The sequence below is a fragment of the Monodelphis domestica genome, chromosome 4 (genome assembly GCF_027887165.1).
Source record: "Monodelphis domestica isolate mMonDom1 chromosome 4, mMonDom1.pri, whole genome shotgun sequence".
In the NCBI taxonomy this organism is placed as follows: Eukaryota; Metazoa; Chordata; class Mammalia; order Didelphimorphia; family Didelphidae; genus Monodelphis; species Monodelphis domestica.
The window spans coordinates 312,082,568-312,107,492 of NC_077230.1; the positions used below are offsets into that span (position 1 = coordinate 312,082,568).

Sequence of the window (24,925 nt, forward strand, 5' to 3'; positions counted from 1 at the left end):
TTAACAGCTACTACCCTAATAATGTTATTCATGATTGAGGAAAATGGAAATTGGCCATAGGTACTCCTACCCATAGGATCCCCTTCAAATTTTTCCCAACCAATTAATATTACTGACTAAATAGATGAAAATTTAGAGTTCTTGTTTGGGAAAAAATGCCAGGCATTGATAATATTTCTTGTAGATTAAAAATGATAATTTAATATGTCAAAAGAAACTAACCAGGAGTCATAAAACAATTTGAGAGAAAAGAAAAAAATATTAAAAATCTAAAGCTACTTCTCAATACTTTATCTTAATCTTGTATATCTGAAAATATTTTCTTTTGTGGTCAAAGTGTTTTAAATTCTATTATTAGCTTATTGACACTCAGAAATTGGAATAGGGGAAAGTGTCAGGTAGATGAGACTGGCCTTTTTTCATAAAAGAGAAATATGAGATACAAAGAAAAAAGGTGACCTACTAAAAAACTATTGAGGTAGTTAGTTTATAGACCTATAGCCCTGGATTCCCTTTGGTAATTCCTAGCATTTTTGATTTTCAGTATGGGAGAGATTTTCAAAGCTATTGAGGTCTACTACCAGGGAGCTTGTTATTGGGGAGGAGGGGAAGGAAAGAGAAAATGAGATGTGGGGGAGGAAAAAAGATGAGGCAGATCAGGGGAGAAGAAACAAGAAGAAGAGAAGAATAGGAAATGGAGAAAGAGGGGAAGAGGATAATTTGAGGAGATAGAATAATAAGAGAATGAGATAAATAGGAGAATGAGAGAGCCTAAGAAGAAAATGAGGGAAAGAACCCAAACTGAATCAGAAAGAGTAGAGGAGAAAAGATGTCAACAAAATGAAGAAAAGAGAGTTGAGTGCAACAGTGAGATGCTCAAGAAGTGAGAATAGACCCAAAGGTGAGTTGGCCTCAAAAACTTCTAGCAGCATCCTTAAACGGGGAATAACTGGCAGATGTGATTGCTGAGACAGTCAATAATATTTGAAAGGTCAAGGAGAAGAGCAAATGTGTCAATTTTTACAAATTGTAAGACAGCAAAATCCAAAGTCTATAACAAGATCAGTTTGACTTCAAGTATATGCCCATTTCTACCACATATTAGTCAGTAAGGTTTCATCAGAACCTCAATCCCTTCTGGATCCCTTCCCCTTTTTTTTGAAAAAATTATTATACATGCAGATCAGTAAATATTGTAGATTTAGCAAATCTTTTAATGCTATTAAACATTAAAATATTAAACAGAATGGAGCCATGCTAAATAATAGGGCAATTAATAACTTCTTAAAAAGCCAAACTCAAAAGTCTACATTAATAATTTGATATCAGCTTTTTTTTTTAAACCCTTACCTTCCATCTTGTCCAGGCAAAAGTGTGATAAGGGCTAGGCAATGGGGGTTAAGTGACTTGCCCAGGGTCACACAGCTGGAAAGTGTCTGATGCCAAATTTGAACCCAGGACCTCCCATATCTAGGCCTAACTCTCAATCCACTGTGATATCCAGATGCTCCCTTGATATCAGCTTTTAAGAAAATACAGTGTGTCTCAAAGTTGTATCCTCTGCACTGTTAGTAAACATTTTTAGTGACTTGGAAAAATGAAATAGATGAGATACTTATTAATTTTGAAGAAAAAATGGAATAGAAATCTAAAATATCAATTATTGGAACAAATCTAATAGGACATAAGTTAATGGGGATGAATATAAAAAACAATGCTTAGATTAAAAAAATGGCTTTTTAAGTACAAAGGTAGCTACTATGAGTTTCAAAATGTTGTGGACTGAGGAACTACATCCTCCAGTATGCCTCAGGGGTCTTTAATCGACCAGTCCCATCCTGGGGGAGAGACCACACCCCCTACTTCCTGGTGTGGGATTGGTCTTGAATTGGACCAATCCTGTGCTAGGGAGAGGCCATGCCCCCCCCCTACTTCCCAGAATTGCTCTATATAAGGACCAATCCCAGGCTTTTCCCAGGTTTCTCTCTCTCTCTCTCTCTCTCTCTCTCTCTCTCTCTCTCTCTCTCTCTCTCTCTCTCTCTCTCTCTCTCTCTCTCCTTCCCTCTCTTTTTCCCTCTCTCTCTCCCTCTCCATTTTTTATGACTGAAGGGGGCTGTTGCTCATTTATGAATGAAACTCAGGTTATTTTTGTTTCAGTGAAACTTTAGAAAGATTACTGTGAGATAGGAATTTTCTTTTTACCTTTTTCCAGACTACTAATCAGATTATCTGCAAAAATCTCATGAAATTAATGATGTGAACCCAATATGAATCAACAGTGACCTAGCAAAAAAGCTAATGTGAGTAGAACAATCATAGGCTCTTGGTACTCAGCTGTACAGTTTAAAGAGCCATAAACTGTGACCATGAAAATATGGGTTTCAAGACATTGAATAGCCAAAACTGTAAAGATAATTTTTAGTGTCTTGGTTTTATATTAAAAATAAAGTGGTTGCCACGAAATACCCAAGTCAGCTGGGTTTTATGGAGATTTTAATAAATACAAATGAGGAATTAAAGAAAAAGGAGAGAGAATAAGAAAAATATAGTATGAAGGGCCTAGGCCAACATGGCCTAGGCCTGAGGCTTAAGAGAGACTAGTCAGTCTTTTATCAACTCACCACAAGATCTTGTTCCAAGCAAGCTCTAGTGTTCAGAGAGACCCTCCAGTTTAGCTTAGGAACTCAACTAAGTTTAACCACCGAGAGACTCCAATTCAGCTTCCTAAGCTGAACTAACTCAGAGGCCTTTCTGACCTCCTTTTAAAGAGAATTTTCTCCTACGTCACCTCCCCTAAGTTTTTACATCTACCAATCACAGTAGATGGTTTCCAAAGGACTGACCATTCTTAATTCACACCTTAGTAGACTAAAACTTTTGAGTAATTCACACCTGAGTAGACTAATCTTGTCCTTTGTAAGTTGCCTGATTAATTTGATCTTCATAGATACTTAGCACCCCTTTGTATTAGATCTAAAAATAGATCTAGCTTAAGGGTTCTTACTTCACTTTAAGTATGGGGTGGGACTTTTCATTGTTCAATCAGGAGTTCACAACTTTATCTTCCTCTAAAGTATGCCTAAGTATGGGTGGGGTAATGTTAGAGTTCCCACCTACTTTCCTGACTAAAGTCCCTTCATTGTTTTAAAATGGTCCTAACCAAATGTTCTAAGATAGAGTCTGAGAAATTTTAAGATTCACACAGCTCTGGTCAAAATGTCATCTAGACTATCTAATGTTCAGCTCAAGGCAACATATTTAGGAATTCAAATCAATGCAACAAACATTAAGAACCTAACATTTGTAGGTACTATAATAGATGTATCTCTAGGTAGATATTTTAAAACCAAAACAAAATAGTTTCTGCTCCCAAGGAGTTTACATTTGTCTGTGTTATACAACATTGGCACAGATAAACAATTATAAACAAAAGCAATTACAGACTATTTTTGGTGGGCAACATTAACAGGGGGCTATCAAAGAAGCCTTAATAAGGAAAGTCACACTTAAGCTGATCTTTAATGGAAGCTGGGAATTCTAAGAGGTGGGAGTGAGTTCGTTGGGGTCCACATGTGCCGAGGATTAGAGAAGATAATGGCATGCAAAAGGAATAGAAATAGGCTACTTTGCCTATGGCGTGTAGTGCATTAAGGAGAATAATGTGTAATAAGCTTCAAAAGATAGGCTGTAGCCAGACAATGAAGGATTCTAAATGCCAAATAGAGATCAAGTATTGAAAACCTGGATAGTATTCAGAGGATGGTGAATGTGTTAGTCTTCATATGGATGTTTAATCAAAGCTTCAGGTTCATGCCATATGATGACCACCAGAAGAAGCTGGTAGTGGCTTATTAGCCAGGTGAAAACTTAGTGAGACTGAGCATAGGGTACATGAAAACTGTTTTAAAATAATTGAAGGGCTTCAACTAGAACTGGGATTAGATGTGCTTGGCTTTAGAGGGCAGAAATAGAAACAATGATTGTACTTTGTAAAAAATAGCAAATTTAGGCTTGGTATAAGGAAAACTTCCTAACAATTAGTGCTATTCAAAAATAGAATGGACTAGCTCTGGAGATTGTGGGTTACCCTTCTACGGAAGCTCTGGAAGCAAAAGCTTGATAGCCACCTGTTGGGAATATTGTAGAGGAAAATTTTGTTCAGGTACAGGCTAATCTAGAGGGTCCCTTCAATTGCTCCAACTCTATTATTCTAGCACATTTTTACAAAAAACTCAATTCTCCATTTCTCTAATTACCCCAAATACAATTTTGTAGCTGCATCCTCATTTATTATGCATCTAATGTGGCTCAGAGCAAATGCAGTAATTCAGCAAAATTGTTGGGCAATTGAAAGCTCTGTAAGATTGCTGCTAGCAATAGGAACAATGCACTTAGGTCACAGTGGTGGGCATCACCTGCTGATTCACATATACAATCAGTGCTTGAGTAATATACATTCTTACATGAGAGTGGGAGCATGATGGAAGTATTTAGCAAGGCAAAGTGAAGGCCAGTGAGCTCATCATCCAAAAGAACAAAGCAGGTTCATTTGGTTTCTTAAAGGTACCTTAAAGTCTGAAAGGAGATTCTTTTATACAAATGAAAGAAGTGAGAGAGAGCAATACTAACATTCTGTATTCTTACCCCTATTGTTCCAAAACTTTCTGGTTTCCTTCTAATCTTTTTCTTGCATAGGTGTGTCCAGATCCATTTGAGAAGATACCAGAGAGACTTGGGGCTTGGGATGACATTGAAGGGAGTAGGCAGAGTACCTCCTTCTTCAAAATAACTCATCCATAGTTTTGTCCGTGCAAATTTCCATTCAATGTCTGCATGATCCTAGACAAAAGAACACAAGAACTACCAACTGGCCTCCCAATTGAATATAACCAAGTTTCCCCCTCGTTTCCCACCATTAACTGTAAACCATGGTGAACTTTCACTCCAACCTTCATTGTCCCTTCCCCATTCCACCAGGAACAGACTTGTACTCCTGTCTGAGAACTACACTGGGCTCTGTTTGTCCTGATTAAAAACAAAACAAAACAAAACCCCCTCATATAATCAAGTTTCTTTTCTTTCTTTCAACAAAATAGACAATTCAATAATTCTGTATTAAAGGAGTGGTAGTGATTAGGTATCAATTGATGATATCACCATTCAGTAGGAAGATAATATATAAATGGTTATCTAATGTCAAACACAGATACTTTGGGGAAAGCTGAGATCAGACTATGTGATAAATGATGTATGTATAACATAATTATTATTTAAATAGAAATAAAACTTATGTTTGTTACAGTTTGAATTGGGATCAATTCTCTACCTTTGAGGAGACTGAAAAATGATAATGGATATTATGGTTTCTATTTAGTTCAGGACTTTTCTATTTGAGAACTATATTTTTAGCACAGCCTTGACCAATTAATCCTGGGTCAGATAAGAGGCAGGATTGGTAACCAGTGAGCCTGAGATTCTGATCTTCTTTAAATTGACCCATACAACTTTTAAGTAACATCAGAAACCACATAGTCATTGCCTCATGCTTTCATTCATCTCACCCTAAACAGTAAAAACCTAAATTATGCATATGTTTAGGGAGAAGCAAAAGGATTAAAAAAAAAAACTGAGAATTTAGAGAATCAGGGAATTCTGTTGTTGTTCACTTATTTTGTTGTCATGTCCAACTTTTCATGACCCTACTTGGGTTTTTATTGGCAAAAAATACTAGAGGAATTTTGCCCTTTCCTTCTCCAGCTAAGTTTACAGATAAAGAAACAGAGGCAAACAGAATTAAGAGATTTGTTTAGGGTCACACAGTTAGCAAGTGTCTAAGGCTGACTTGAACTCACATTTCCCTGACTCCAGGGTCCAGAGCTCTATTGATAGCACCACCTAACTGCCCAATACCAGGCACAATCTTATTTTGATATAGTGTTGGATTGGACTTTTGCATAGCGAGCTCCCAGTGAGGAAACTCCTTCCACCAATACAGATCAACTCTTGCTCTACAAATTAGTCTTAGAGATTTGCCTGTAATATAGAGGGTTTAAGTGGTTTGTTCATAGTTGATATATATGGGAGATAGGATGTGAATCCAAATCTTCCTGACTTTGAGGTTAGTTTTATTTTTCAAATACTCTTTCATGTTGCTATCAAAATATGCTGGCATGCTATCAAAACTGATTCTAGAAATTTACTTTATTAAGTGTCATTGAGTTTAATATAGGATTCAGATTTTAGATTTTAAGTCAAGACTATACTTCCTTCTTATAATGATGCCCTCCCATATAGAATAATATAGTTTATTATATTATGTGAACATAATATATTATAGAAAATAGCATGTTTAGTACATATGATAATATAATAATTCTTATTTACAACAAATACATTTGCCTATGATTTTGTCACCTAATTAGATTATATTGCAGAAATCAGATATGCTTTTTCTATGAAAAAAATGGTAATCATTGCTTCAATGAACTTCTATAATGGGAGAACCAACCAGGTAGAGCCCCAGTCCTTAAGAACATTCTCAGATTTGCCCTTTTTAGTGGGTTATCCAGAACACATGCAATATTCTATGTCTGGTTCCAGTCCAACACATGGATACCTACTTTCAGGCATGGGGCTGGTGTTGTAGGGTGCCAGAAAACCTTCCAATTGTCCTAGGAGATGGAAGGACTGTTGATTCAGGAGTCAGTAAGTGGGAACTGAGGTCACATATGATAGGAGTGCTATGCCCCTCTCTCAGTCCTTGGGTGCTTTTCTTTTTCCTGATTGTTTTTGAGTGAGCAATATTGCTGTGTGCTGCCTGTGGTGGGGGACATATTAAGGGGAAAGCCAGGTTCCCTGTCTCCTATGAGATTACTAGGTGTTTGTCCACACATGTTGCCTTTCTTTCTTTTGTATTTATTCTTTCCTGATTTGGGGTGAATAAGGTGGGAGTCTCCAGGTGACCAATGACAAATGAAGATTCCCCCAAACCACCGGAGAAACCTCTTACTAGTAAATGGAATTGGTAGCAGAGTTTGCTAAGGAGGTAGTGACCACCAGCAGCAAAAACAATTAGAGAATGTGGAAAAATTATCCCACAAAGGAAGGCAGGAGCTTTGGGAATCCTGGCCCCTCACCACAGAAGGATGTGCTTAGCTATTAATCCTAGAAAGGAACTGAACTTAGAGAACTAAACATGAAATAAATCTCAAGGGCTTCACCAAGGGAGAAAAGGGATTGTGAGGACATGAATAAGGTCATGGTGGATTGGAATGAGGCATTGTATATATTCTATGTGAACTACCAGTAAAGGCACATTTTAGCCTGCTCTGTGGGCTTTAGCAAAGAGATCAGTTCCTTCATTTCCTTAAAAAAATTAAAAACCCAAACCAAAACATGATATTCTGACCCAAATTTAGAAAACATTTAGAGCAATGAGAGATATGACTGTGAATGAGGTCGGAAAAGTTATTAAGATGGTCTCTCTTTGGGATTTGTAGAGATTGCTAGAGAGAGTTACTTAACCAAAGACTTGAAAGCTACTTCTGTCCCTCAGGCTGCTAGGAGGGCAGCAGGTGTGATTTTAGCAACTTCTAATAGGGAGTGAGCACTTTTCTATAAACTCATCATTTTTTTTTCTTTTCTCATTATTTATCTTATAGTCCCAACTAGGGCAAGTGATTATTGTAGGAGAGGTGATGGGAATTAGTAAAAGAAACAGGTTAAGCTGGAGGTGATAACAAGTTTCCTGGTTGTTTCAGGTCTTCACTCACCATTTCAATTTTTCTCTATATCATATTATTTTTCCTTTGGCCATCCTTATTGTGATGTGAAGAGGTTGAAGAAAAGGAAAAGTGACTCAAGGTTATTTCTGAATTTAGCATCAAGATTTCTGAGTCCACGGGGAGACAAATTTGGACATGAGTATAGTGAATTAGCAAAATATGTTGAGAGCCCTTTAAAGTCTAAACTCTGGTTTTATTATCATTGTCATTATTATATTGTCAGGGGTAGTAGCATAACGATGAATAATAATAACTCTAATTTACATAGCATTTTACAGTTTGTAAAATGTTTTGCATATATCATCTTATCTGATTTTCTCATTTCCAGAGTCCCACCCCCCTCTCTCTCCTTCTACCCTCCATCTCTTTTCCTTTCTCTCTCTCTCTCTCTCTCTCTCTCTCTCTCTCTCTCTCTCTCTCTCTCTCTCTCTCTCTCTCTCTCTCTCTGTTTCTATCTCAGAAGCAACTTTTAAACTTGGATAATTATTTATTCAATATTATTTAGACTTTCCCTTAGCACTAGGATAAATCTTAAGTCACTGTCTTAATTTCACCTTCTGTATTGAATAAGGTCATTTTAGAGCTTGCTGGTTCAACATTTTTTTTTTACAGGTGGTGTATTCTCTGCAAAAACTGTGATAATTAAATGATTACTAAATATCTTCTTTTTTTCCTTCTGACAAACAGAAATTGAATTTTGGAAATGTGAGCTGGCAGGAGGAACATTATACAACTATTTAGATCATAAATATAGAAAGCTATTATTCCCCAAAAATCATCAGATAAGATAGTTGCCTGTAAAATCTTTTATATCACAAGTTAGAAAATCTTGCAAATTCTAGAACTTGAATTTTCTTATGACATTTTGACTTTCTTGAAGACTTTAGGTCTTGGAGTAAATGCCTAGAAAATATTTATTGACATAGTTTATTGTAATATTTCATTTGCAATAGTCTTACTCTGTAAATCATTATGCCTTAGCAAATGCAACTAAAAGATAACTTCCAATTCAAATAATTTTTGGCAACAATGTAGTGGGAATAGGAATGAAAATAATATTCCATTGAAATTATGTATATATACAATTTGGCAACTCATGGGTCAAATGTTTAGAATGATTATACTTCTAAAGTATTTCTTTATAAAATAGAAATATATGGAACACAAGTCTTTGGTTGCTGTTTCTCCTTTTCCATTATGATCTTTTGGTTGCATGTACACATAACGTTTTACTTGGCTCTGCCAAATCAAACTTGTGCATCTTTCTTTAAGTGCTACAACCTCAAATTGCTGGGTTATGTCTGTTGCTTTTATATATTTTTTTCTCTCATTAGAATGTAATATCTTTAAGGTCAAGAACTCTTTGAGTATATATTTGTATCTGGTATTTGATTCATAATATACACTTAATAAATTATTTTCATTCATATGTACATAAGAGAGAAATTAAAAATATATGGACATACATAATTAAGTAAAATTCTAAAAGAAAAAATGATGGAAATAAGAAGAAAAATATGAGATTATGTGCTCACATAATTCTATAATTTCACTAGGTTTCTTCAAACTGGCCAGCCCTCATGGTTCTTTCCCAAATTTTTTCATGGAACATGGAATATTTAGAAAAGAGAATATTTCAGGGAAAATAAATTTCAAGTAAAGAATTAAACTTACAGCAATGAGTTGATAAGAATTATTCATCATAGCAATGAGCATGTTGAGTAGAACGACTAGAGAGATGACATTGTATGTCCCAAACATGGTGGCCCCAACAAACTCTGTAAATTCATGCTGTGCCTTGACATTGGTCACATAAAGATTAATGAGTCCAAATATGGACCAAAATAGAGACTGAAGTGTCTCAAATAACCTGGGGAAGTGGAAGATAAAAGATCATTAAGGATTGTGAATTAGAACATCTTAAGAATAATATAAAACATATTGTGTATTTGTATACACACACACATATATATGTAATATGCTTTCTGTTATCTTCACTTGATTAATTTAATTATGTTACCAACAATATCGTTCTAAGGCATCTTTGAATTAAAATTGAAATAAAAAATGGAAAGGTGACATTTTAGTCAAACTTACAGAAGAATGAATCTAAATCTTCCAGTAGAAAACCTTTGAATAGTCCATCACATACTTCTCAAGAAATGTTTGAACAAGTGATGAATTATATAGTTATGGATTTAAGGAAATTGTGTTTATTACTTTTTAAATAATTACTATCATATTTTTTCTCTATCTATCTTTCTGACACTTTCTTTTCTATCTATGTCTCTTTCTTTCTTCTTCTTTTTTTGTCTGTCTATGTCTATCCCTTTATTTCTCTCCCCTGCCCATTTAGTCTGTCAAAAATAATGTTGCTATCCATTTCCTGTGGATGGATTAAAAAACTTATTCATGTACAAGATGAGGCATGGATAACAGTATTAGAATGTTTGGACATCAAAATGTAAATAATTTATTTACCTTAACCCTTCAGGTGACTTAAAATAATTCTACATTATGATATGGTATGATGGATAGAGAGTTAGGCTTAGAGCAAGGATGACCTTGGTCCAAGTACCACTTCCGATATAGAAGGGCTGTGTGATGTAGACAAGTCACTTTTAACCTATCAAAATCCTGTCAAGCTCTTTCATAGAGTAAGTTGTTGCAAAGTAGACCAGGGTCTGCACTACTGGAATACAGCTCCTCCTCTGGGACCTCCCTGTTGTTATGATATTGTATATTTGACAGACCTTCCCTTAAAAAACAAATGAATAAACAGAGCAAACTCTACATGAACTTAGTGACCTTTTATGATGAACAAATATTTCCAAATATGTTCCTATCTTATTGAGATAGGCTGACCATGTGATCTTGATAGCCCATTAATATCTTGCCTCAAAAAATGATTTACATTTCTCTAGAAATTTAAGGTTTTTCAAAATATCTATAGGATCACTTACTTAGAATCAGAAAGGACCTGAGAAGTCATATGGTCCAATTTACTCATTTTGCAAATGAAGAAATGAGGTCAAGACACAAAAGTGACATATTAGGGCCAGGAAGCTAGTAACAGCTTGAGGTATGATGTGAATCAAATTTTTCCTGACTCCAGGTCTAGCATTTTACTATGACTCATAACAGTAACATTGGGGCAGGTAGGGCAATTTTTATCATCCTCATTTTATTGATTGGGGATTCATGCATCATCAATTGAATCAATTTATTTAAAATTACACAATAGTCTCAGAAATGGGATTTGCATTCATGTTTACAGACTCTAAGGAGTCCTGTAACAGAATGTCTATCAAACAAACAAAAAAAAGGCTAAGAATTATTATTTCCTCCAAACTTTGATTCATAAGGAAGTAAGAAAGTCCCACCTTTTTACTGTAGCAAAATGTCTAATGGTTTATTTGTTGTTGTTTGTGTCTTCTAATAATACTAAGATAAAATTTAATGTTTATTTATTTTTTAAAGATTTATTTATTTAGATTTATTATTTAGATTTATAAACCTAATTTAAATTCATGGTGTAAAGGAATTAGCTAACTGAGAAAGTTTCAATTTCAAACAGAAAATGTGTTCATTGGACATGAACTATTTATTTCTATTAACTTTAATAATCACTTACTAAAATGTAATATTATTAATTTGACAATATTTGGGCTCCTCCCACCCCCATTATGGTATCTTTATTCTCCTTTGCTAAGCACTGTTTTCTCACTGTTAATACACAAATACAAATCTTCAGCTTCTGTTCCTTCAACATATAACAGACATATCACAATTCAGAAGGAAACAGACATTAAATAAAACATGATGCCTACAAAAGCTTCCATAATCCTACTGATATAAGTATTTTAGTAAATGAATTTTAAATGTCAAATAAAAACAGTGCTACAAAATAAATGTTATTGTTGGGAAATATTTATTTATTCATACCTAAAGCATTCCCATCTGTTACATCAGCAATATTTACAAGCCTTCTGCAAAACATTCATTTAGATTTTTAAATTTGAATTTAAAAAGAGACTAAATTTAAATTTCACAATTATCCCTTTTTCTCATATTTTCCCTCCTGAGATATTCTTCTATCTCTATCTTTTAACAAGATGAATCACTCTTTATATAAGTATATCATTTCCTTAAATATTTTTCAGCAATTTCTGAATTAAAACTCTTGATCTCAGTGTTAACAACTTGATATTTTGTCAGTTCAAACTAGACCCTTAATCTGTTTAATACCCTACGTCTCCATTATTATTGGATCTTATGTCATTCCCAAATTAATTGAGATGATGAACCCTAAAGGTTGGGAGAGCAAAGTAAATCTCAATATGGATTGTCTTTATGTGGAACTACTTCCACTGGAACCACTTTCCTAAGACTGTATTGAGCTAAGTAAAAGAAACTCTCTTACAGAAGGCCATAACTTCAACAGATGCTATCCCTTAAATCAAAGTTTATGAGTGTATTTTTCCCATATTAGGACAGCATTCATTTAATCTACTGTCTCTTATGAAAACTATTTAATAGTTATTAAGCCTTTTTTCCCAATTAATTTGCCTTCTTGTTCAAAAAATACTAAAGGAAATTACAAAAATAATAACAAATTACTGGTTGTCCCCCATTAAATGGAACTGTCAAAGCTCATAAAATGTAAAGTTATATACAAAGACATAAAAGCATTACTTTTCAAACACCAATATGTGACACTGAAATACATGTAGCAATATTTTCAGTTCTCTGACAATTTATAATCTTGTGAAACAAACATTAGAAATAATCTCCTTTGTCAATTAATCATCCATATCATGAAAGTGCTCTTCTTTCTCCACTCTTCTTGGTGATTTCATCATCTCCCATGCCATGGGAATCATGGGTTTATCATCTCTGTCCTGATGACTCATGTATGTATACAACCCCAGTTACCTGTTGGACATTTTAAATTGAATACCCTGGAGACATCTAAAACTTGACTTATCCAAAACAGAACTTTCTATTTTTCTATCTTTCCCCCAAAACTCATTCCAGTACCAAATTTTTATATTTCTGCCCAAAACACTGCTTATTGTCCAGACTCCTCATATCTTTAATTCTTTGCTCACATTCACAGAAAAAAGTCAAACACTTGTCAAATCTTTGCTCTTAACCTCCACAACATTTCTTCCACATGCACCTTGTTTTCTTATAACTAACTACCACTTCAGCTGGCTTGCATTTTTATAATGTTTTAAGGTTTGCAAAGTGCTTAATGTAAGTCATATCATTTGATTCTTGCAACAATCCTTTAATATAGGATCACTCCCCTTTTAGAAATTAAATAGTCTGAAGTTAAGTGACTTCCACAGCCTCATACTAGTTTGTACTCATGTTTTATTTTTTTAATTCTAGGTCCAGAGTTCTCTACACTATACTAAAGTTCAGGTCCTCAGTGCCTCTAAACTAGATTATTAAAATGGCAAGCTAATTGACCATCCTTTCTCATCTACCCCCTCTTCATTATAACCTTCATGGTTCTGCCAAAGTGATATTCCTTAATCATAGATATGGTCATCAGTTATTCAAGCAATCATTTATTAGGAACTTGATATATGCTAGAGACTCTGTTGGACCTAGAGGAGGTTGAAAAACACAATATTTTTTGCTTGCATGCCTCACTTGCTCAGTTAAGAGTTAACCCTAGTGGCTTCCTCTTGTCTTTAAGATAAAATACATATTTATTTGTCTAGCTTTTCAACGTTTTATAGTCTGATTCCATCCTCTTTGTATATTACTCACATATACAAATTTGTCTCCTTTCAATCCCATGTCTATGTTTTTTTGGTAATGATGCAACGACTATGCTTTAAATGCACTCCCTCCTCATCTCCACCTTAAAAGATCTCTCTTCTATAAACCTTTTAAAACAAGGGAAGAATAGTTATCCTGTTCCCATGAAAACCAAGAGCCAAAGGCATTATACCAATTAGCCCTGAATAAAATGGAAAGCCACAGTATGCTCAGCAACATTGCTTATTTCCCTTAAGGGAAGATAAACTGGGCAGCTAGGTAGCTAAGTGGATTGAGACCCAATTGAGACCCAATTGAGACCCGATTGAGAGTCAGAAGGTCCTAGATTCAAATATGACCTCAGACACTTGCTAGCTCTGTGACCCTGGGCAAGTTACTTAACCTCTATTGCCTAGCTTTTATTTCTCTTCTGCTTTAGAACCAATATAGAGTGCTGATTTTTAGACAGAAGGTATGGATTTAAAAATTTTAAAAAATGCGAGAGAAACGAAACACACATGTATCAAACCTGGAGAGGAAGAGGAGGTTCTAGTTTTTATAGAATTTTAAGGAAGTATATTAAAGAAAGAGGAGAAGGGATATCTGGGATTGGACAACAGGGAAGAAACTCCTGCCTACTACTAGAAGATATTTGTCAACAGTTTGGAATGTAGAACAAGACATAATTTTGATACAATGGAAAAAGTCAGTTGTGGTGTTATCTGCAGGGATGTGGGGACTGTTTGGTATTGGACTGAATTGTTCTTGTACAGAAATATCTGTAGGTTACTTCGAGGGCAAGTGTCATTGTTTTATTAGCTTAATCCTGATATTACTAATTAAGATCTAGAAATTGAGGTCATTCTAAACAACACACAGTCATTAGAAATGTTAACACCTTGATATTCCCTCCAACATATAACTCAAACATTAGTTTCCAAATGATATCTTTCCTGGTTCCTCCAATTAATTGCTTAAGCTCTTTCTCCTAAGCCACCTTATATTTATTATTTGAATATTTAATCATCACATATTTACATGTGTTCTATTTTATTCCCCATTAGAATGTTGGTTCCTAAGAAGTAGATATTGTTTTATTCATTGTATTTCTATTCCCAGTGCCTAGTGCAGTACTCAGCATAGATTAGGTCATTAATATCTATTTTTTGATTGAGAAACTAATTACTGTAGGGGTCTGAGTGTAAGGAAAAAAACCTCTCACAAAGTCTAAGTATTTTCCACCAGGGAGGCGTATTCACTCTTAAGCTCTGTCCCAGAACCTATTGATTTGGAATTGTGGATGGAATAGACAGAATGATTTAGGATGATCTGATTTCTCTTGGCATTCACCAGTTCTTCCTACGTTGCCAATGAAAGGACTAGAAGCAGTATAGTGTGTAGGTTGCTATAGACAAAAACAGCAATAGCATTGGGAAGGAATAACTGATAAGAAAATTTTTAAAATTAAGTTGGAGTCAGAGTTACCCAAGCCACATTGTCTAGGGATATTTAGCGTAGGAGACATAAGGGCCTTATTGTACAACATATTAAAACAGTTGACATAGAGGATGACACTGTCAGAGTGAACATGTTTTTTCCAGTATGTTAGGATGAAGAAGGCATGGAAATAGGAAATATATTTTAAATATTATCTAGAAAAGAAATAATATTATCAGTTATCCAGGCAATGGACTATATAGATAGCTAATACTGCTGCATAAATGAATCTTTAAAGTATATAGTTACTTTACAGATACAGTGAAAATAATGTTTCATAAGGAATTGCTGAGGCATTTAGGTTGTACAGTGGATAAAACACTGGGTCTGGAGAAAGAAACATGTGAGTTAAAATCCAATTTCACATATTTATTTGCTCTGAGATCCTGGCCAAGTCACTTAACCTTTGGTTACTTCAGTTTTCTGATCTGTAGAATATAGTTGGCAATAATATTCCCCAACCCAGGATTTGAGAATCAAATGAAATAATTGTAAAGCCCTTGGCAAAATGCCTGGAAATAGTAAGCACTATAGAAGTATTAGTTATTATTTTTATTATTAATTTACTTCAACAAATAAAACAGCATAAAGTTTGTATTAGATCTTCACCAGAAGGTTAACTACAAAGCAATTACTCTTATCCCCTCTATAATAACAATTCACAAACTGTTTAATAAGGGATTACTATCCATGTCAGAGCAGAGGCTACCCAATCTAGTGAAATCAAAGGTTCCTGAGAATTACAACTTGAATGGATTTTTTTTTTTTCAGGAGGGGACCACAATTCTTATTCAGAATGGGAGAAATTAAATACCACATTCCAGTTAACATTGAGTACCAGTCTTTCCAAGGCCTGTGCTAAATTATTTTATTTCATCAATACCTGTGCAATATCATATTTGAAGTTTCTCAATAATCAAACCATTCTTTGGTTTCAAAGCTCTCAAATAATTAAAAAGACAAAATATTTAATTATTATCAGATGGTAAAGAAAGAAAATCTCATAGTGGTCTTTAAAACAAAACTAACTATGTATGTATTTATGTATTATTATTAATTTCAGAAGGATTGTCCTGAGTTCAGTAACATTTCTTTGTTATCTACATTGAGCTTAATAGAACAAAAACAAACAAAACTCAGTCATTCGTCTTAAATTGCTGCTGTACATTCATATACAGATTTACAGATGAGAAATACTTTCACAATCCATTATGTTAGAATAGTCCTATGAAGATGACAGGGTAGACCTGCCATCTCCATTTTACAAATGAGGAAACTGAGGCTCAGCAAATTTCAAGCAACTTGCTCGATTCTGTCTTTTGGGGGGCACAACTTAAATCTGTCTAGACACATCTCTTTAATTGCCATTTACATTCTGTCACAGAGGCTGTAGGATTCTTAATCGTACCAAGACAGCACAGAGCTACCCACCAACAGATATTTCTGTTAAACTTACGTGGAAAAGGCATTGTTCTGTTTCTCACACCGTATTCCTTTGCAACTTAATTCTTTTGTTTCTTCATAATAGAAGTACAACTGATTTAAGCCATTTGCAAAAGCTAGTAGCACAAGACAGTATATGAACAGAAACTTCAGAATGTCTAGCAGCATTCTTCCTAGAGAGATCTGCAGAGGTCCCAGGTGAGAATTGGCAGTAAACAGTGAGATCAGACGCAGGGAACTGAAAATGTTTGCGATAGCAAATAAAGCCTCTGCCACCAAAGTGGGGTGCCACATATCCCAGGAATCTCGGGGGTTCAGTGCACTATACTGGAGAAAACAGAAAAAAGAAAAGAGAAAGTAAATTGTATCTGAGAGTCGTATATATCCACAAATACATCTATACATAAAATTCAGCTCTGTGATATTGCTGTTTTAGCACCTCTGGTACAATCTTTCATTTTATGGTTTTCTCCACCACATTTTCAATTATATTAATCTGGTCCAGAATAAGGTGGTGTCTCATTGACTTTGTGCCAGTCACACTATATTCTGAATAAAGCATCTCACATCCTCATCTGACTTTGGCATTAGTATTCTTTGTTCATATGTGAACTATATTTACTCACATAACTCTCTAAAAGAGGCTATTACATGGGAGGTTCCTGATTCCTTACAAGTATGACTATAAATGTTAGCTATTAGTGATAGCCTAAAAAGATGAGGCATTGATGGGAATGCTATAAAATCAAAAGGATTTGTATTAGAAAATAAATAACTATTTTAATGATGTTAGCACAAAAAGTAATGAAACTAATTCAGGATATAGGAAATAAAATTATTTAAATGAACATTTTTCTAATTTTGAGCTAAAAAGTCAATCATCTTGGAAATAGTACAGACTGACATGAGCCTCACAATGTATACAGGCTAATATACTTTTGTGTGTCTCCATATATATATATATGGAGAACTAATGAAGGGAAAAGAAAATAGAGCCAGGCCTTAGAATAATACCACAAAACAGCATAGCTTTCAGATTCATTGCAATGAAATTCATGATCAAACTTGGACTCAGAGAATGGATCATTTAACACTGTCCTCTTCTCAGTAGATAGGTAGGAGATTAGTGGTATGGAATATTGCATATATTGCTAGACAGGTGTTTTTTATTCGTTTTCTATAAGGTTGAGGGGCTCATGATGAGCATATATTAGGAAATAGTTGTGGCAGCAAAAATCAAAGTATTGACAATATTTAATAATTATATGGCAGCAAGTAAAAATAAAGTTACTCCATTATCAAGACAAGTTGATTTCTATGTGGAGATGATGGACACAGTTCATTTATCTGGAAATTCTTCAACTGAGAAGAATATATGGGTAATATAGTTTTGTTTTTGTAGTTTTGATCTGCAGAGGTCCCAGGTGAAAACTGGCAATCAAAAGTGAGTTCAGATGCAAGAAACCAAAGATGTTGGCAATAAGAAACCTTGCACAATGACTAAAAAATCAAAACAGTGGTAAATTAAAAGCAAAGTCAAAGTTGAGTTTGCTTTCTCAGAGATAGGAAGGTTACAATAAGAAAAAATGGAAAAAGGAAATATACTATCTGTCACTCATGTTTCTCTTATATCATTTTGATAAACTTATTTACTGAAGAAATGTGCTACAATACTAGGGAGTGTAACATATGAGGAGGCCACGTTAAGCACTAGAGAAGATGCTGGATTTTGTTCTTCCTCCCATTCATCATTTAAAAACAACAGATCCAGAAAATAGAATTCTTGTTCATAATGAGGCTAGAATCAACACAGATCGATTTTAAGAACAGCCTGCAATATTTTGGGGGTACAATATTTTCCACCAGATGGTGTTTACCAATATTAGCAAATTAATCCTTACTGAGACTAGTAAGTAGCAGTAAATAAAGAACCTCAGGAGCAGAGGGACTTCCATTACTTGCTAAGGCAAAGGAAGGAGAGAGGGTGTATACAGAAGAAATTCTTATTTCTATGGAAGACTCTTACTTGATTTACAATTCTGAAGTTATAAGTAAAGGGACATGCTGTTTATCTAATTTTATGCATTGATAGTGGCTCTTGAGAGATTCCACATGTAGGCTCTATCTAAAGCACTTAATGTTGGAAGAAATAAAAATGGTGAAATTTTGTTTTTATTATTTTATCCAAAAAATATGCAACCTTGACCTTTTTTTAGACCTGAATGGGGAAGCAGCATTCCAAAATTCATGGTGCTATGAAACATTATTCTGGATTGATGGAGAGAATGCTGTCATTACCGTATGGGACTATTTGAGGGGAAGAGTTGCTATGAAAATTTGCAAGAGGAACAAAAGTATTTATTCCTGCTTTGAAAGAGGAAACAAATGGTTCCAGAATCTTTGAATCACCAAACACATGAAGAGAATGAGAAAAAAATACCTTTGATATTGGCAAACATATAGGGCAAGTTGGCTTGTCAAAATGTCCCTGATTTTCATTTTGCATCCCCAGCAACCTTGGGGAATTTCCTCTTGGGTGAAACTAGAGTATCTCTTCTTGGTTGAGCAAAATTTCATCTCAATTCAATCTAAAGAGATTATTTGCTTTGATATATTTTCTGGTATATACATTTATTAATTTTATGATATATTTTCATCTCTAGAACTTCTGTGAATTTTGTTTGCTATCTTCTTGGATAAACAGATTTATTCATTTGCTATTTACAGTTGTATTTTGTATACCTAGCATTTGGTTTGGTGTAAGGTAGTCAAGCCTTCAGGTGAAAGCATGGGTTACCCTCCTCCTTTAAGAGATAGCAACTAGGGAAGCCAATTGTTTGTTTTTAACCTAAAAACTTTGTTCCTGGGCCAACAATATTTAGGGAGGCAAATAGAATTCTAGTCTGGTAGTCCCTTTTTTTAGAGAAGAACATGATTAGTAGCAGCCCCATCTCATGATCTGTTCTCCTGCTCTTTTCAAGGCAGGAATTAGTCTCTCTTAAAAATAGGCAAAATTTTAGAGATATATCTCCATACCTCCCTATGAATCACATTTAGAAAATTCACATGGATATCACATATATATATATATATATATATATATCTCCATAATGAGCCAAATTCACTCTCAAATATTAAAAGATGTTTGGACTTTGGATGTCTAAACGACAAAATTTTTTGCCTAATTCTCTACATTGGGTCCCAAGGATGAAAATTCCGTTTGCCAAATCTCATCATCACCCCTCCCAGAATATCTTATTATTTGCTTCACTGTCCTTCCTCCAGGACTATCTTTAGCTCTTTACCTCTTTAGGGTGTTAGCTCCTTCTCTCAAGGACTTTGCAGATCTAGCAATTGTTCTTCTACAGGTCCATGTTTGGTCTTCTCATATCTGCATATTTTCAATTAAACAGAAGCAGCTCCCTTATTAAGCATGTGCCCAGGATTCCCTTTTCCACAATGAAACAGTGGACCTATCCAACTTCTGCCTGGTTTTTAATATTATCATTGGTGCATTATAGTCAGTTCTTTATGACCACATGTGGGGTTTTCTTGTCAAGGATATTGGGGCCATTAACCTTTTTCTTCTCAAGCTCATTTTACAAGTCAGGATACTGAGGCAAAAAGGGGTCTTTTTTTTTGCCCAGGGCCATTCAGATAGTTGAGTTTGAAGCCAGATTTGATGAGTCTTCTTGACTCTAAGCCAGCACTCTCTCCACTGCAATACCTAGCTACCACTCCTGGTTCAACAGACTCTATTAATGCTAGTAGTTCCTTATGGAATACTTTTCTCAGGTTACATAATAATTAGTATTAAGAACATTATCTTCCTGTATTTAACTTATTTAACTCTCCTTTTACTTTCTTCTCCCAATTCATTCATTTTAAATATGTGAATGAGACTCTATGGTTTGTCTGTTTTTTAAACCCTTGCCTTCTGTCTTGGGGCTCTGATACTAATGATTCATTCCAAGATAGAAGAAACATAAAGACCAGGCAAGTGGGGTTAAATTACTTGTGTAGGGCCACACAGCTAGGAAGTAACTGAGGTCAGTTTTGAACCCAGGTTCTCCTAATGCCAGGCCTGGCAATCTATCCATTGAACTACCTAGCTGCCCTGTATACTTATAACTTATTTATGCAATTCACAAAAAAATAGTTAAAATTTATATTGAGCTATAAGATTTGCAAAGTGATTTATAAATATCTCATATAATATATATGTATATAAATATAGACATACATACATGGATATAGAGAGAGACAGAGAGAGACAGATATATAGATATAACAACCTTGGGCTGTAGGAGCTCTTTTTATGTCCATTTTCCAGATGAGAAAACTAAGATAGAAGTGGCTCATACAGTATCAGGAAATAAATATGTGAATTAGACTCTGGGTGCACCTTGGGAACATTTCTCAATAGTGATCTCTATATTTTGTTTTATTGCCCCACCTAAGATTTCCTAAGGAAACAATAGGTTTGGGCTTGTGGATTCTCTGTCTCTCTGTCTGTCTGTCTGTCTCTCAAAAAAGACCATTAGTTCCTCTGTAAGCATTTAAAGTGACAAAAGATATAGGACATGACAAGTTTTATATGGTCTAGCACAAAGACATAATAGGTATGTAGACTCTCTCAATTCTCCCCTTTTGGGAAGGTATCAAGAAAGCCTCCCCTTTGGACAAGTGTGCCTTCTATCTGGACCTAAGGAGAACAGAGGAATAATGGTTCTAAATCTCAAATGGGTGAGACTTGGTTGTTCCACAGAGCACATTCCCTGCTGTACTCATTCTTCTTTCTCTTTGGTTTTATAAAAATGGTTCCATTTGTAAGCCTCTTTCAAGGTCCAGATGAAGTCAGGAGTTTCCATCTCTTCTCTTCCTTTTTCTCACTGAGAAAGCAAATTCATTTTCTTTATCTCTTTTTGAAGTTTACTTCTCTATTTCAACATCTCGTGTGTGTGTGTTTGTGTTCATCTCCTCCATCTCCTTCTGCACATTCAGTGTCTCTATTAGTCTGTGTCTCAGATGGATGAACTCTGTCACTGCCAAGACATCCACCCAAACTTACTCACTACTGGTACAACTTTGAAGCTGTGTTCTTGAGTGAGGGTCAAGAAAAAAAGAAAGAAGTAATGAGGACTCAGGAAAACAAAAGACATATCATGTCTTCTAGAAGAAAATAGTGGAGGAAGGAGAGTTTTACATTTTATAGGCATTCATACATTAATTTGATTTTGTTTGCCCTCAATGACTATCAATAACTGACAACATGGTTTCCATTCGGAAGGAGTGTATTTTTTGTCAGGGTCAAATGCCTGCCATATGATATGTAAAGTAGACCTGGTATATAAACTTTTTTATTATAAAGGCAAAACCCTTTCTACATTTTCACAAATCAGTATGATAAAGACACTAGGCACTACAATTGTCACCTTATGTCTAGATTTCCAAACCTATAACAGGCAAATGGAGAGCATGTTGGATTAAAGACCTGGAAATCATATTTGGATTACTGCCACAGGTCTAAAGATGAGCTTAGAAAATCATAGTGGTGTTTGCCTCCTAACTAGATGACAGGAATCTCTGGGATAAGAGAAATGGCGCCCAGTTTTTCAGAGTTCTCCAGAACAAATAGATTCTATAAAATCAAGGCATAATTATTAGAACAGTCTTTGTTTAAATAGCATTCTTTTTACAAATGTGAAAGATGGATCAATGTGTATAAGGGAAGGCAAGCAAAAAGCATGGTCATTGGTCAGAGAGGGGCAACTAGTGCAATAAAATCATCACAGAACCTGCTGACTTCAAATCACAGCTCCGTCATTTACAATTTTGACTATCTGGATTCTGATATCCCTTCTAAATCTGTGATTATAGGATAGTGTTTTTTAACTGTATGAGCACAGGAAATCTATCAGGTTCCTGTCTTGGTTTTCTCATCTGCAAAATGAGAATAGTAATCATTACAAAAGGTTGCTGTGAGAATAAGGCTTTGTAAACTTGAATATACTATACAAATGGAACTATCATCTTCTGTCTGCCACAAGGTTGAAAATAAACATAATGAGGAAAAACACTTCAAAGATAGAAAAAAGGAAAAATCTTCAAAGAGGAAACAGCATAATAAGGTTAACAAAATATGCATTAACAGTTTCACAATGTCTCAAGGCAATAACAAACTCAGGATTAACTAACACCTCTGCAAAATTCAGGGAAAAGGGAACTAAATAACCAAAACATTCCATTTATGGAAGGAAATACTATCTGAGAACCACATTTAAAAACAAGTCCATGTACAGCAAAATGCAAATGAATCAAGTTATTCTGGCATACATCCCATAGCCCACTCATTCTGCAAGCCAAGATTTATGAACACATTGAAACCTGAAGCATGTTTTTGTACTTTCACGCTTTGCCTATAAATCATCTGGATGTTGTACACTACGATATGTACAACTGTACTAAGATTCAGTTTATAGTTTCTGGCCCTCGAAAGAATGACGAAGAAAACTATAGAATGAGCTAACAAAGGTGAGAAGCTAGGAAGAATTCATTCACCAGAGGAGGTTGAGGCAAGGGGATGGCTTGAGCTCAGGAATTCTAAGCTGCACTAGAGTTCAAGGCTGATCAGGGATCCAAAGAAAATTCCGCATCAATGTGGTGATCCCTCTGTGAGTGAGGACCTCTAGGCTGCCTAAAGAAAGCTGACAGGTCCAAAATGGCATAGATCCAATGTCTCTGCTGATCAGAGAGAACAAAGAAAGGGGACACAGAAAGAAACAGAGTTAGAGAGACAGATATAGAAAGAGGCAGAATGAGAAAGAGAGACAGAGACAGAGAGATAGAAATAGGGACAGAAAAGGAGTCTTAGACAAATGATACATTCTTTTCTAAAAGGAACTTCAAGGTGCAGCTAGGTAGCACTTGGAGTTTGGAGGACCTGGGTTTAAATCTAGTTTCAGATCTTTCCCAACTCTGTAACCCTGGGCAACTGACTCACTTAACCCTGATAGCCCAACCTTTGGCACTCTTCTGCCTTAGGATTGATGCTAGGAGAGAAGGTAAGGGTTTGGAAAATAAAGAATGAAGAGTAATCCTTATAGGTAGGAGAGATCTTTGTTTTTACAACAGGGTCACAGATCACCAGAAACTAGAATGAAATATGAAATGACAAAGAGAAGATTAGCAGCAAAGTATGAGACAGCTAGTCTGACTGGGATCTCAGTTAAAAATAAGTTGCTTTTTTTTTTTTAAATAAAAGAATAACTTCAAAAGATTTTTGCCCCCAAACACAGTCCAATTTACTGTCCTACATGACTAATAAGGGAAAGGTGACCCAAAATGTCATAAATACAATTAGTAACAAGACATTCTAAAGAAAGACTTCATAAGTCATTCTCCTGGAAGACATCTGCAGACCATCTATATAAATTTCTATTTGTCTCATATAGGCTCTATGCTGGTTAAACTCTTCATAGGGATATGGGGAACAGAGCTTAATTTTCTTCTTTAGTAGAAGAAACTCCCAGATGAGGAAGCTTCCCTTAATGAATATTTGTCAGAAGTAGAACTTGAACCCAGATCTTGCTTGTTTTGAGACTAATTCTTTATCCATCATTCCTTTACTTCAGTTGATTATTCATCTAGAAGTAATTTCTTATTAACAGGCTTTTTCTTCATTTCCTTTCCTGAATGTTGGTGGAGGGGGGGGGGGGTAGGAGATAAGAGGCAAGCTAAGGGGAAAAAACTCATTGAGTTTAATAAAACAAAAAAAAATTAAAATATTACAACTAAACACCTAATACTGAAAGGCTTGAATTGCTTTCCTGATAGATGATAGACAGAAAGAAAATATAAAAAAAGGGATTTTCATATCTACCAATCTAGAGAGAAAATAAGCATTTATAAGTTATTATTAGTGTTTCCAGTGAAGGATATTTTTTTCAATGTATTATAAACATAGTTGTCTCCTTTTGTGTTCATGCATATATAAACCTTTCCCCTAACAATTCACTTTCTATTCACTTGCAATTTTCTTGAAAATTTAGCTTGTGCCCTACTGCCTCTCTTTTCTTACTATCCATTCACTCTTGAATCCATTGTCCTACAGAGCTGCCATCACTCTGCAGTAACTGCTTTATAAAATATAACCCTCCTTCTCCTTTGAGCTCTCTATTGCATTTGATATAGATGGCCACTTACATATACTAGATAAATATTCCTCCCTTTGCTCTCTGCTTTCAAGATCCTTCTTTCTCTCTCTGATTATATTTTCATTGTCTTCTTCACTAGATTCTTTCTTCTCTTCCATAAGTAACCTCTTGCCCCCAACAATTTTAGAAATTTTCATGGATACAATTATAATTTTTATAATATAATAATCTATCATAATAATATAATAAAATATAACCATTATAATAAAT

General features: G+C 34.9%; 1 protein-coding gene across 1 annotated transcript in view; it reads right to left on the reverse strand.

Annotated features, from left to right (window-relative positions):
• The window catches only part of TRPC4 (transient receptor potential cation channel subfamily C member 4), a 278,282-nt gene that overhangs the window by 19,660 nt on the left and 233,697 nt on the right, over positions 1 to 24,925 (reverse strand). Inside the window, exons 7-9 of the mRNA XM_001368047.5 lie at positions 16,513 to 16,826; positions 9,459 to 9,654; positions 4,645 to 4,839 (exon numbers count right to left, since the gene is read on the reverse strand). Of these exons, the coding sequence (XP_001368084.1) occupies positions 4,645 to 4,839; positions 9,459 to 9,654; positions 16,513 to 16,826 (705 nt within the window). The remainder of the gene's footprint in view (positions 1 to 4,644; positions 4,840 to 9,458; positions 9,655 to 16,512; positions 16,827 to 24,925) is intronic.